Source organism: Balaenoptera borealis, assembly GCF_965194805.1.
Source record: "Balaenoptera borealis genome assembly, chromosome: 3".
NCBI lineage: Eukaryota > Metazoa > Chordata > Mammalia > Artiodactyla > Balaenopteridae > Balaenoptera > Balaenoptera borealis.
In genome coordinates this window covers 146678193-146692105 of record NC_138866.1, presented here as the reverse complement: position 1 = coordinate 146692105, position 13913 = coordinate 146678193, and the positions used below count along the sequence as shown (strand labels likewise).

The following is a 13913-nucleotide window of genomic DNA, read 5'->3' as shown; positions in this document are numbered from 1 at the left end:
TCTGAGCCAGAATGCTTGGGCTCGTAATTTTCCAATGGCTCAAAAGGTCACAGGGGAAGACCCACAGGAAGGCCTTGTTTTCATCACCCCCTTTCTGGAAATGTCTACCCAAAATGTATACAAGCCTGGGCAACTGTGTATTGTTCCAAGTTTACAGCCCCTCTCTTGAGGAGCCTGTTTCATCTTCGTCTGACCACCTTTTGGCCCGTTCTCTGTGGTTGTTGCCCCTCCACTAACCCGTGGCTGCCCCCAGACAGGCTGCTAACCCCAGTTAGAAAGGGTGGCTAGGGCTTGCTGCACTCCAGTCAGAAGCAGGCACTGACCTCTTCATCCTCATCCTCTTGAAGAACCATGTCCAGGATGTTCCCTTTGATCTTGAAGTCTCGTGAAGTGCTGAGCTTTATATGCTGCATCAGGTTCACCTGTGACAGGATTGTAAACATGGACACATTTTCCTACTGATAGGTCCTGCCCAGGACAGCCTAAACCATCTCTGACAAACCCTTCAGTTCCTCTAGGAAGGCACACACCCACTTGAATCCATGAATGTTTGGATTCAGGCCATCAGATCAGAAACAGAAAAGAACAGTAGATTTTTCCCCCACTGCAGTTGTGTTGCTTCAGTTTGCCAGGTCCCTTCACAGGGTAAATGGAATTGGTAGAAAACAGAATATGTTTACCTTGGACCTCTTAGAAAGGTGGATGAGAAATTTTTCATACTGTTCAATGGCAAAGATGAGATTAGGGATTGACTTGGTTTCCCGAAGAGCTCTGGCCTACGGGGCAAAGAAGAGAAGACCACCTAAATTTTGGGTTCAAGGTGGTTTTTTTTTTTTTTAACATAAATTTATTTATTTTCGGCTTCGTTGCTGCGCGCAGGCTTCGTCTAGTTGTGGCAAGCGGGGGCTACTCTTCGTTGCGGTGTGCAGGCTTCTCATTGCGGAGGCTTCTCTCGTAGAGCACGGGCTCTAGGCGTGCGGGCTTCAGTAATTGTGGAGCACGGGCTTAGTTGCTCCGCGGCGTGTGGGATCTTCCTGGACCAGGGCTCGAACCCGTGTCCCCTGCATTGGCCGGCGGATTCTTAACCACTGTGCCACCAGGGAAGTCCCTTCAAGGGTTCTTGAAGTCCTCTGAAGCTGTCTGTAGCAGAACTGCTCATGGCTTTGGGAGAAAGCTAGTCAGTCTTCCAATCAAATGCAGTTTTACTTATATACCAGTAATTAAGATTTTTTTAACAGTTCACTCTCAGCAAAGGAGCTAAATGCTAATGGAGATTGCAATGAATCCTATTTATAATTCCTAAATATTTGTTATCTAGAAACTGGCTGAGGGATGGACCATTTGTAGATATTTGGTTGCCTGACTTGGTATTCTTGTAACAATGAGCCCACTCTACACTACCTCTATTTCCTCTCTCTAGTCTACATATGAATTTTCATTGCTGGTATTAATATATCTCTTTCCCCTCAACTTGAATTGTAACTTGTAGATCCTTCCATGTTTCTTATGTATATAGACATGTTTCTATATATATATTTTAAAACTACAAATGAGGACATCGTTCTCATCTTTTTTTTTTTTTCTTTTTAACATTATCTTGGGAGAGAATCCTATATCTGAACATTTAGATTTGTATTTTTTTCATGTCTGCATAGTATTCTACAGTATAAATATACTATAAACCCATTTAGCCAGTCCTCTATTAGTGGGTATCTTAGTTTTCCCAATATTTCACTTTTACTTTACAACACTGCTAGGACTATTCTATACATAGGCCTTTACAGTTTCTATATCCTAAAAATGGAATTATTGCAGTAAAGAGTGTGTGTGTGTGAATGTATAGGTCTAAAATTGAGCAGTTACTGCCACACTGCCCCCGTGAGAGAGTACTGAATTCTCACCTTTGCCAGCAGTGCACTAGAGAACCCACTTCCCTGCACCCTCTCCAACTCTTTCACATCCTTTAGGGAGCACCTGTTGCACTCACTAACTTTTCTTAAAACCAGTTCCTTCACAATGGTTATCCTAAGCTATTTCTATTTTTAAAGAAAGAGCTCAAGATTTTCTGGTACTTCCTGAATAAAGTATATGTTTTTTGGTTCAGAGGAAAAAGATGTTCCATCTGAACTAAAGTCCATGAGCTGAGAAGGAGCCATACACAAACATTTTCCCTCCAGCTTTACTGAGATATAATTCATATACCATACAATTTACCGATTTACATTGTACAGTTTAGTGTGTTTTTGTGTATTCACAGAGTTGTATAACCATCACCATCATCAATTTTAGAACATTTTCACCACCACCGCCCCCCCCGATAATCCTACACCCACTTTAGCAGGCACCTTCCCAGTTTCTCCAACACCCCCCCTTCCCCCCACTCCCCAGTTCTAGGCAACCACTAATCTTTGTCTTTTTAGATTTGCCTTTTCTGGACATTTCATATAAATGGACTCATGTAGTCTTTTTCTGACTGGCTTTTTTCACTTAATATTTTCAAGGTTCATCAGCAACCACATTTTTTTTTTTTTTTTTTTTTTTTTGGCCGTGCTGCGTGGCATGCGGGATCCCAGTTCCCTGACCAGGGATCAAACCCATGCCCCCCGCAGTGGAAGCTCGGAGTCCTAACCACTGGACCGCCAGGGAGGTCCCAGCAACCACATCTTGATCACTGTCAGCAGCTTACCATGGCTGTGGGCCCAGCAGCGGTTTTCTCCTTTTTCTTTTCTCCTGTATGTTTTAGGCTCTTACTATTCTTGTTCTAAAGAAACAGAAACAAATTCTGTCATTTCTGAAGATTGTTCTGTAGAGCTAGCAGGCTAGTGGTAAATTTCTAGTATGATGATTACAGTGGAGTATGGGGGAACTCTTAGGGGGACCAAGTCTGCGTGAAGAGATTATCCTGCAGCAGATGCCGGAAGGTGGGAAGCATTCTGGGACGCTTTATAATCCTCAGATATTTTTCTATTTTTTGTTGGGAGGTTTACCATCTTGCTCTTGGATACATCTAGCACATGGAACTGAGGGCAGGACCAACCATTACTATAGCAGGGCAGCCAAGGGACTAGTGAGGCACAAAAGGACTGTCACGGTTAAGTAGGAATAGGTGTTTCCCAACTGGGAAGTTAGCTAAAAGGGTTGCATAAAGAAGAGGAAGCTGGAGAGGCTGTTCCCGGAGCAATGTATCTTACATGACAAGTGGTTACATGCTCCAGAAGGGTTTAAAGGTCACAGGAACACTTACTTCCCTATGTTGTACATAATTAGAGAATAAAGAGCTCCTGGAAAAAGGAAGAACCAATAAGGGAACCAAGAAGAACAGGATTCTGATAAGGCAGAAGAGAATTGAGACATGAGTCGGGAGAGACCACCCAAGTGTGAGGTACACAAACAGGAACCTTTTACCTGAAGGGGAGTTCTGTGCCCTCCACGAATGGAACATTACCACGTTCCATGTGACAAGGAAAAGAATTAAAAACAGAGACCTGCAAATGGAGACAAATTATACTACTGGAGCTATGTGAAAGGCGGGAGGCTTGGTCCACATGGCATGTTCTGGAAAATAAGAAAATGTAGGGATCCCAGAGATGCTGGTATGAAGAAACTTGTTTTTGGCCCTGGAAGGCAGGGTAGAGGGTGAAGACTTTTTAAGGGAGGGGCAGAGTAGCAGCCATAGATAGAACTCACGTGGACCAAATGGGAAGTGAGCCATCTTCCTAAAAGTTGTACCCAACATGGGACCTTGTTGGAACTCCCTAAATCAACCCCATCTACTGCCCATTTCTGCTGATTCAGGTAGGACTAAAATTGTAGCTGGAAGAGAAGCATCTTTTAAAGGTATACAGTTCTGAGCAGGATGCTAAGGGTTTTGGAGCAATGGCTTTCATTGCTTTCTTCCCATTGAGATCCAAGGCTATGAGAAAAAGAAAGGGGCTATAAGAGAATAAACAGCTCTCTGAAAGATGCGGCAAATGCAATCCAGATTTCTAGATAGAAGTTGGAGTTAGTGGAACCATGGGCTCTTGCCCAAGGTCACTCATTAAGCACATCTCACAAAGAGAAAAATGTTTGCCTGTGGATCAGCTGACTTGTCAAGTAAGGCTTTAAGTCAAATATGAATCGAGAAGGGGGGAAATATCCAGGGAATACATAAACTGGTTTTTGTGTAGTGTAGAAAAAAAGATAGTCTAGAAGGTGCCTGGTGATAAGCAAAAGAAGAGCTTGAGAATGGGGTCAAACACAAAACCCCAAAACCTCCCAACATTTTACATGTCAATGAGTACCAAGTATGATTCTAGAGCAAGGGGTGACCAACTAAACATCAGAGGCCCACTGCTTGTTTTTCAAAATAAAGTTTTATTAAACACAGCCAAGCTCATTCATTTGTGTATTGACTATGGCTGCTTTTATGCTACAACGGCAGAGTTTAGTTGTGACAGTGACTGTATGGTCTGTAAAACCTAAAAGCATTTACCATCTGGCCTTTTGCAGAAAATGTTTGCTGACCCCTGTTGTAGAGTCAAAGTACTTGGGTTCAAGTCTCAGCTTGGCCTCTTAACTAGCTGTTCTTGGTCTTTTTTTCTTTTTTTTTTAAATTTTTTAAAAAATTAATTAACTTATTTATTCACCTATTTATTTGGCTGCGTTGGGTCTTTGTTGCTGCACACAGGCTTTCTCTAGTTGCGGCGAGTGGGGGCTACTCCTTGTCACAGTGTGCGGGCTTCTCATTGCAGTGGCTTCTCTTGTTGCGGAGCACGGGCTTAGTTGCGTTGGCAGGCAGATTCTTAACCACTGCGCCACCAGGGAAGTCCTGTTCTTGGTCTTTTTAATACCTAATATTACTATTTGGCAGAACGTTCCATAGAGTTCAGCTTGGGAAATGATGCTGTAAGGCCACGTTCATTTTATTAGAACAGCTAACATTAGAGAACACTTGCCTGGTGTTGTGTTAAGCACTTTCCATGCATCACCTCATTCATTCTCACTATGCCGCTACTTTACTTACATTCCCAAAGGATGCCCAAAGGCATGGATTTGGAATCACCCAGAAATAAACCAAGTCACTGAGCCCAAGCATGTTTGTTTCTCCCCTGCTCCAAGTGCACACATATCAAATGCCTTCTCTCTCTAAATCAAACTTTTTTTTTTTATATATAAAGATTTCCTTGCTGTAAAGACTTCAAACCTTGGCTTGTTCTCATATGGGCACCTTTGGCTTACTTTAAGTAGGGAAGAAACTTTATATACGCTTAGCTCAGGTGACCTAGTGGTCCCCTGGGAATATAAGGAGTCCTTTCTTACTTGAAGATGCATTTTGGTACAGACTCTGAATCACTTACCTGTATGTAAGAAATGAAAGAATAGCATAGCGGGGTCAGATGCGAACCTGACAGCTTCACCTGCAGCAAAGGAAAAGGAAATCAATGTAACTGTATGAATAAGATGCTTTCCCCATTCCTAGGAAAGGCATTCTCAGCTCACCAGCTTTTCCATATTTTTCGGAATTCCTCTGGAGTGCTGACACACCTGGAGATACTAACAAAAGATTCCAAGATTTAGCATGCCTTCCTATATAAATGTCCCATGAAACTACAGGTAGTGACTCAGTGAGCAAATGGAGTATGACTTATTGCTCTGACTGGAGAGGGAAAAGAAAGTAAGCTACCATATTCATGGAGAATCCAAGACTCAAGGCTTCCTTTTTCCCCTCCTCTAAGCTCCAAAGCTTCCCAGACAGCAGGCAATAAAGGGTTTCTGTTTCTGACTTGTTCCGTTTATTGCTTTAAAAATCCTTCAGGCTGGTAGTCCCTGCATCTAGAAAACCAATGACTTTGCTGTTTTTGCTTTAGAAAAAGCCAATAAAGATTAGAGGTTCTCAGTATTTCTACCACAGAAGCTTAGTAGCCATACCTTGTAGCCAGAGCTGCACGTTCTCAGAAATGGCCACACTGCTGTTTGGGTACATGGTGTGAGGTGGTCTACTATCTTTCTTGGGTTGTCTGTGCCTTTCTAAGTATTTAATGTGGGTCGTTGCTAGAATCAGAACTAAATTACCTAGTTCTTATCACTCTCTGAATGTCTGCTGAGAATCAAAATATTGCAAGTACAAAAAGAGTTTCTTGTTAACAGATACTAAGAAGCATTAACTTAAACCCAGGGCAAGTTATGCCTTTTATTTTTTAAAAATAAACTTATTCCCTACCCTAGTACCTGACCTGTGAGGCATTTAACACCCACTTGTTAAAGGAACAAACACCTTTTCAGTGCCCAGACTGGTCTGAAATAGTCTAATTTTTTGTGCAGTTGGAATCAGATTAAGTTCTATAGCTATAGTTTAGACTGAGTCCTAGAAGGTGTTTGAAGAGGCATTTACTCTCCATCAGGTGCTACATACTCATATGCTAAAGAAATAAGGGCCTCTAAAAACAGATTTAGAATTATGCCTCAACCGTTATTTCCGGGCCTGTGGAGACGGCTGCCACCTACTGATCAAACCATCATTTGCAAAGATGTAGTCAAGAGCTCTCTGCACAGGGGCGTTCTGCAGCAGGGGGTAATGTCCTGGCTGGGTGGGACAGAATGATAGTAGTGATTGTCTCTCCAATACTCACATATCTGACAAGCGCTGTAAGAATGGTGTACATTTTGCAAAGGTCCTTTAATAAGGTGTCCACACAGCTGCCTGACGGCAGGGCTGTCTGCACCAGCTCGTGGAAAAATGTAAGCAGAGTTCCCAATTGTATGATGATGGCTTTCTCAATGGGATGATTTGGTAGGGCTGCCTGAGAAGAGGCTTCTTCTGAAAGGAAAGGAAACTGGCATATTCAAACCCAACTGACCTTATTTTCTAGTTCAAGTGAAAGAGATTTAGAAACCAATGAAACATTAACTAGGAAGTCTGTAGGGAAAATGAGCATGTATTTAATTCATCATGCAAAATACATTAATAATCATGCTGTCATAAGGCACACTACCTTCTACTTCCTTCATTACTTTGGAAATCTAGCACAAACAAACAGAGCTCAGGGCATCTGCTTTTATGCAGTCCTCCAATTCAGATTTTAGTTAACTTACCTGGTATGATTTCTTGGCTCACTTGTCCCTTAAGCTTGGTGATTAGCCAGTCCACTTCTTCCAGGACCTTCTCAGCCTGACTCAGAAGAAGTAACTGTGAAAGAAAAGAATGCCTGGCATGGCTCACTGCACACAGCTGCTGGTGTAATATGATAACCATGGCCACCTGCGGGTGGGTTACAGGCCTCAGGACGCGAGCCACTATAATTCACTCTTCACAGGGAATAAAATGGAAGGTACGACAAGGCTATTTCCCAAGGGTCGGGGATCAACACTTACACAGACAGTAGGGGCAGCTGTTCTCAAATTCACCATTGCAAAGTGGTTTGTTTTCTCCACTTCTACATCCTAGGGAGGGAAAGAGAGGTGAGATATAATGACAGTAAGGCTGTTCCCCTGGCTTCTATCCCCAACTCAGGGTGTTGTATTAAAGGCTCACTATGGTACCTGGTCTATGTCTCCAATATGTCCATGGATATCCTGGGACAAGTCACGCAGCAGGGTCACAGGACTCTTACACAAAACATGGAGGCTGAAGAGCAAATTCATCAAGCCCTTGCAAAATGAGGCATCCTCTAGGAGTAGGAAGGAAAGAAAAGGTAAGTTATAATTCAAGTCAGTCCTTTGGGGGGTGTGGGGTGCCTAACTGGAACATGTAGCTCGTCATGTTTCAGGCACAATATCCCTGTGCTACACACACTCCAATCAAGGCAGCTCTCCCACAAAGGTGCACTTCTATCCACGAGTCCAAACAAGGGAGATGCTTCCCATTATTAGTCACCATCACTGCATAACTAGCACACAGGTCAAGAAATAGAACACTACCAGCACCCCAGAACCACCCCCTCACCCCACCAAGGAAACTGTTATTCTGCCTTGTAACTGTAATCCAGTTTTGTCTGATTTTGAACTTTATCTAAATGGAATCGTACAGTAAGTACTCTTTTTTGTGTCTGTTGTCTTTGGTTGAATGTTATGTGTGTGAGATTCCTCCATGTTGTGTCACTGGAGTTTGTTCATTCTCATTACAGTATTCCACTATGTGTATACAGCACAATCCCTTGATCCATTCTACTGCTGATGAATGTTTGGGTTCGATTTTGCCTATCAGAATAGTGCTGCTGTGAGAATTCTTCCACCTATTTTTGCTGGGAGTGGAACTGCTGGATCATAAGCATATGTTTAATTTTAGTAGTTAGATATTGCTAAACAGTTTTCCAGAGTGGTTATACCAACTTACAGCTCCAGCAGCAGCGAATGAGAGGTTCAACTGCTCTATATTCTTACCAACACTTGGTACTGGTACTGTGTGTGTTTTTTTCATTTTGGCCACTCTGGTGAATATGTAATTTTCTAAATGTTGTTTGGTGGTGATGATTTTATATAAAGCCTAAAAGGAAACATGTCAGGAAACTTACCCCAGCTGTTTTCCTTGCAAATCTTAGTTGTCCAGGATAACATCTGCACAAACTAGAGATCATTCAGATATTACAGAATCATGCCAAAAGACAGACCTAGGTGTTGTCAGACTAAAAGAGCCCTAGACCTTTCCAAGTCTAAGCAAATCACCTGCTAAAACACGTGCCTGGATCTAAAGTGGTAATCTACTAAAAACAGCATAAAAATAAGTCCAAAGTTATGAGAAGAATTATTGATACTTTTCTCAAATATAGCATATGACTCAATTCTCAATGCCCTCATTAAGGGCCAAAGGTCCTGGGGTCTGGGCTCTTACCCTTTGAGCTTCCTCTGCCCCTACCACCACGGTCTAGGGCTAAAGTACCCTTTTTCCTCTTCCCATGCCCCACACTCTCTGCATTTGAGACATCTTTAAGGATAGTAAGCTAACAGAGGTGCAGGAGAGTAAGATCCTGGCCATAGTGATAGTCGAATTAGCTATTAGGAGCCAAGAGGCCACAGGAGGTTAAAAGGGAGGAGGGATTAAAAAAAAAAGAAGAAGAAAGAAAAAGAAAAGAGGCCAAAAAACAGAGTTCGGGGAAGCTTAAGGTCTTGGGATAGTAGGTCCTATGTTTCCAGATACACACTCAGCTTTCTGCTTCAGCAGTTGTTTGGGATAGGCTTTCAGCCACAAAGGCACTGAAATGCAGTGATACTTAAGAGTAAAACGATGAGTAAGAATCTAGTTTTTGATCTGTTGGGGAAAAAGATCAATTTAGAGGCTAACTGAAAGTTCTCTGCGAACTGATACAAAAAGGGTTTCCAGAATACAGTGATTACTGTAGAATACTGATTTCCAGAATACAGTATTAAATGCAACAAATAAATAAAGCAGGATGCTGAACAAGCTTTTGTGTGAAAAGGGTAGGGTCAGGAATAAGAATCTATATTCATATTGCTCTACAGGAATAAAAAACTCTTTACATAAGAAACTAAAAGAAGATATTTACTTACCGGGGGAGAAGAAGAACTGAACAGATGGAGGACATGGATAGAAGGGAGACCATTTCCTGTAAATCTTTTTATAATTTTTGGTTTTCAAATCATAGAACTTTATTACCCATTCAAAATTAAATTAAAAAATTTTAAACAGACTACCTGAAGTTACGAGGGGGTGCGTGATGAAAACTAAATTTAAAAAATTTCCTGTTTGTATTAGCCTTTCCACATCTATTTATTTTCCCTCAGATGTCACCATGTTCCAATTCTCTGTCTGTGTTTCTTTCCTAATCCTGGGCTCCTTGCAGCAAAATTAGCAATACGAAAGAATGAAGCTGAAAGTAAAGTGCAGAGATGCATTGTTTTGATCTAGGATGACATAAGTAACAAAAGGGATTTTCTTTGGGCTACCTGGAACTAGGACAACAGGAAAATCAAGTCTGCTTTTCAGTGCTCAAACACCATAACACACAGGGCTATGGTCTGGCTAGCTCTTCCTAAAGCAAGGCCTTACACAAGGAGGCTTGCATCTCAGCACTCCAACTTGTCTCCTCACAGATCAGGAAGGAGGTCTGGTAGAACCGCACAGCCCTAGGCTCTCAAGCACTCTCTTTATCATCCTCTAGGGAAATCACTCCTGAATGGAACAGACCCACAAAATGTGGCACTTCTCTTATTCTGTATGTGTGAATGCTCACGTGGGTACATATATTCTTCATGTATGTGTGCAGACCCATACACATATACCTAAAACCTATCTGGGCAGAACTGATTCTGTTTTAGGACTATGATCATGCTTTCTGACTTATCACCTTTTGTTGAATCTCCCCCAAACTCAGTACCAGCTAACCTTGATGACAAAGTTAACTGCTGAATGTCAGCTACCTTCTTGATAATTAACATACTTTCATTTTAGAAAAGAACAGAGAACACCAAGAGTGGGGAAAAACCCACATTAAGAAGGCTGAACACAGATAAACAAGATTTTTTTCTGTAGTGCTTACTGTTTACCCTTGACAGTGGCCAAACAAACAAAAACAGTAATTATAACATGGTAGAAACACTATGTAGCGAAAGGTACATCTTATAGATCTTATATTAATTCAGAAGCATAATTGAATATATTATTTTAAATAAGCCAGATTTCAAGCAGACATTTAGATATACACTTTAGGACATAACACTCCTTGCCTTCTGAGGGATGCTAAGTGGGAGTGAATGAGTGGTACTCATACCTGAGTGGAGGAGGGCTCCAGTAGCTTGGACAAGTTGGAGAGAACAGTGACAAGTAGGAGGGCTTCTTTGCTATTAAAGTCTTCTTCTTGGCTGCTAAGTATATTCAACAAGGACCTCTGAGAAAGGAAAAGTATACACAGAAACATTAGCAGACATCTTACTAGCAGGGAGAAGAGACATCTACCCGGAGATTCCTAAGGCTGGGACAGAAAGGATTCAAAAACACCAAAAATCCAAGAGGATAAAAGCTGAAAATAAACCTGGATTGAATAGGTGGTTTCCTACCCTGTTTCTGATCGTAGGTCTAAGTGTTCTCTTGAGAACTATGGACTCTTTCTCCAGCCCCCTGCCAAATGTACATCAGGAATGAATTGTGCACCCAGTTTTTTTTTCTCTTTGTTTTGGCCATGCCACACAGCTTACGGGATCTTAGTTCTTTGACCAGGGATTGAACCCGGGCCCATGGCAGTGAAAGCACTGAGTCCTATCCACTGCACCGCCAGGGAATTCCCGTGCACCCAGTTTTGGGTGGTTTGCAACTCCCTGAAGCCCATCTGCCGACCTCAGGGCTAGACCACGCCCCAATGCTGGTATTCCCTACACACCTTCCCTGTTTTCCTTTTCTCTGTTTCTCTCTCACCACCTGAAACACTGTATTTTGTCTGTTAGTCTCTTCCCACTACAATGTAAGCTCTGTGAGGGTAGGGTTTTGTCTCTTTTATCCCTTGCTATATCTTCAGCACCTGGAACAGTCCCTGGCATATAATAGGAACTTTAAAATTATTTATTAAAGAAGTCCTCTGTGATAAAAGATCCTGATATTGTGACAACTAGTGGTTAGAAACTAACAGGAGGGACTTCCCTGGTGGCGCAGTGGTTAGGAGTCTGCCTGCCAATGCAGGGGACACGGGTTCGAGCCCTGGTCCAGGATGATCCCACATGCCGCAGAGCAGCTAGGCCCCCGAGCCACAACTACTGAGCTTGTGCTCTAGAGCCTGCGAGCCACAACTACCGAAGCCCGCGCACCTAGAGCCCACGCTCCGCAGCAAAAAGAGGCCACCACAATGAGAGGCCTGTGCACCGCGACGAAGAGTAGCCCCCAAGCTCCGCAACTAGAGGAAGCCCGTGGGCAGCAAAGAAGACCCAATGCAGCCATAAATAAATAAATTAATTAATTAATTAAAAAAAAAAAAAGAAGCTAATAGGCTTCACTGTCCAGTTTTTATGCAATCTGACAGACAAAGCCAAATTATATTTGCATGCATTAATGGGCTCCTGGCTATCTCTCTGTATCAGCTCAAACAGTGATTCTTAGAGGCAATGACTCCTGCAGGTTGGGGTGGCTTAAATACACATCCTTCCTAGAATCCTCTTAAATGCATTCTCTCTCATTCTAAGAGCTTTGTCTTGTTGCTTGAATGATGACCCAGAAGAAATTCCTGTTCTGCTTGCTCACTGTCTGCCCATTCTCACCAGCTGGCCCTGCTAACAGTCCCTTTCCAAGGACCCTCACAAAGTACTGCAGTTTCCCAGGCTTCTCACCTGAAACTGCCGGATCTGGAATGCTGCTCTTTGAGTGACACTGACTTCCACCTCTTCTTCCTCATCTGTGGCATCTAGGAAAGGAAAAGAACTCTACCTTCTTTGAAATGGGCTTGGGCTTTTTTTTTGCCTTTTCATACTAAAATTTTAGGAAGCCAAAAAAGTCTGGAGGCAGATTTAATTATATTCCTAACATTCTGCAATTTCTTAATACTATATTCCATTTTCCAGTCACTGTTTGTGGATAAATGTAATCCAGTAAGTGCCAATTCTGAATCCACTAGATGTCACTCCTTAGCAACATTAGGACTTCTCAGGTGTCCTCTGGTAGGTTAACAACTAGAATCAAGAGGTTTGGTTAAGAAAGACAAACTCAGGGCTTCCTTGGTGGCGCAGTGGTTAAGAATCCGCCTGCCAATGCAGGGGACACGGGTTCGAGCCCTGGTCCGGGAAGATCCCACATGCCGTGGAGCAACTAAGCCCGTGCGCCACAACTACTGAAGACCGCGCGCCTAGAGCCTGTGCTCTGCAACAAGAGAAGCCACCACAATGAGAAGCCTGCGCCCCGCAACAAAGAGTAGCCCCCGCTCACTGCAACTAGAGAAAGCCTGCGTGCAGCAGCAATGACCCAATGCAGCCAAAAAAATTAAATAAATGAAAAAAAAAAAAAAAAAAGACAAACTCAGAGAGAGCCAATTTATCAGAATTGAAATGCCCACCCAGAGCCCTGAGAAACTGATGAATCTTGGGCTGGTAGAACTGTTGCACGGCACTGAATATTTTCTGCAAACCCTCCAAGCACAGCAGCGAGATGTTCTTTCCTTTCTCTTTCTTTCCCAACTCTTCCACTGAAGTAGGAATTGAAGTGTATCTCCAAAGCAAGACCCTGGGGAAAAGTGATTTTATTTTCAAAGTCAGGTTCACTAAGGTACAATTTACATACAGTAAAATTCCCATCCTATAGATGTATAGTTCTATGAATTCTGACTAACTTACACAGTTGTGTACTCAGCCCCACAATCAAGATATTTCCATCACCCTAAAAGTTTCCATGTGCTCCTTTGTAATCAATTATTTCTCCTCGATTTTGCAAGCAACCACTGGTCTGTTTCTTGTCCCAGTGATTTTACTATTTACAAACTATCATATAAAACTGGTATCATTCAGGGGGCTTCCCTGGTGGCGCAGTGGTTGAGAATCTGCCTGCCAATGCAGGGGACACGGGTTCGAGCCCTGGTCTGGGAAGATCCCACATGCCGCGGAGCAACTAGGCCCGTGAGCCACAATTACTGAGCCTGCGCGTCTGGAGCCTGTGCTCCACAACAAGAGAGGCCGCGATAATGAGAGGCCTGCGCACCGAGATGAAGAGTGGCCCCCACTTGCCACAACTAGAGAAAGCCCTCGCACAGAAACGAAGACCCAACACAGCCATAAATAAATAAAATAAATAAACCCAAAGTTTAAAAAAAAAAAAAAAAAAAAAAGTAAAAATGGTATCATTCATTATGCAGCCTTTAGAACCTGGCTTTGCTAACAGCATATGCTTTTGAGATTCACCTATGTTGCTGCATGTATTGGTAGTTTGTCCCATTTTATTGCTGAGTAGTACTCCAGGGTATGGATGTACCACAGCTTGTCCATTCACCAATTTATCCATCCATCTA

General features: G+C 42.7%; 1 protein-coding gene across 2 annotated transcripts in view; it reads right to left on the bottom strand.

The window, feature by feature from the left end:
* Window positions 1–13913, bottom strand: part of FANCI (FA complementation group I) — a gene marked incomplete at its 3' end in the record, with an annotated part of 83788 nt that overhangs the window by 733 nt on the left and 69142 nt on the right. The window contains exons 25-37 of one of the 2 annotated variants that reach the window (XM_082385834.1): window positions 12969–13135; window positions 12250–12323; window positions 10707–10823; window positions 8493–8544; window positions 7522–7649; window positions 7354–7422; window positions 7075–7168; window positions 6612–6799; window positions 5482–5535; window positions 5340–5399; window positions 2687–2761; window positions 681–776; window positions 324–422 (exon numbers count right to left, since the gene is read on the bottom strand). In XM_082385834.1, coding sequence (XP_082241960.1) covers window positions 324–422; window positions 681–776; window positions 2687–2761; window positions 5340–5399; window positions 5482–5535; window positions 6612–6799; window positions 7075–7168; window positions 7354–7422; window positions 7522–7649; window positions 8493–8544; window positions 10707–10823; window positions 12250–12323; window positions 12969–13135 — 1273 coding nt within the window. Of the gene's footprint in view, window positions 1–305; window positions 423–680; window positions 777–2686; window positions 2762–5339; window positions 5400–5481; window positions 5536–6611; window positions 6800–7074; window positions 7169–7353; window positions 7423–7521; window positions 7650–8492; window positions 8545–10706; window positions 10824–12249; window positions 12324–12968; window positions 13136–13913 lie in introns of those variants that run through there. The other variant, XM_082385833.1, reaches the window with a different exon arrangement.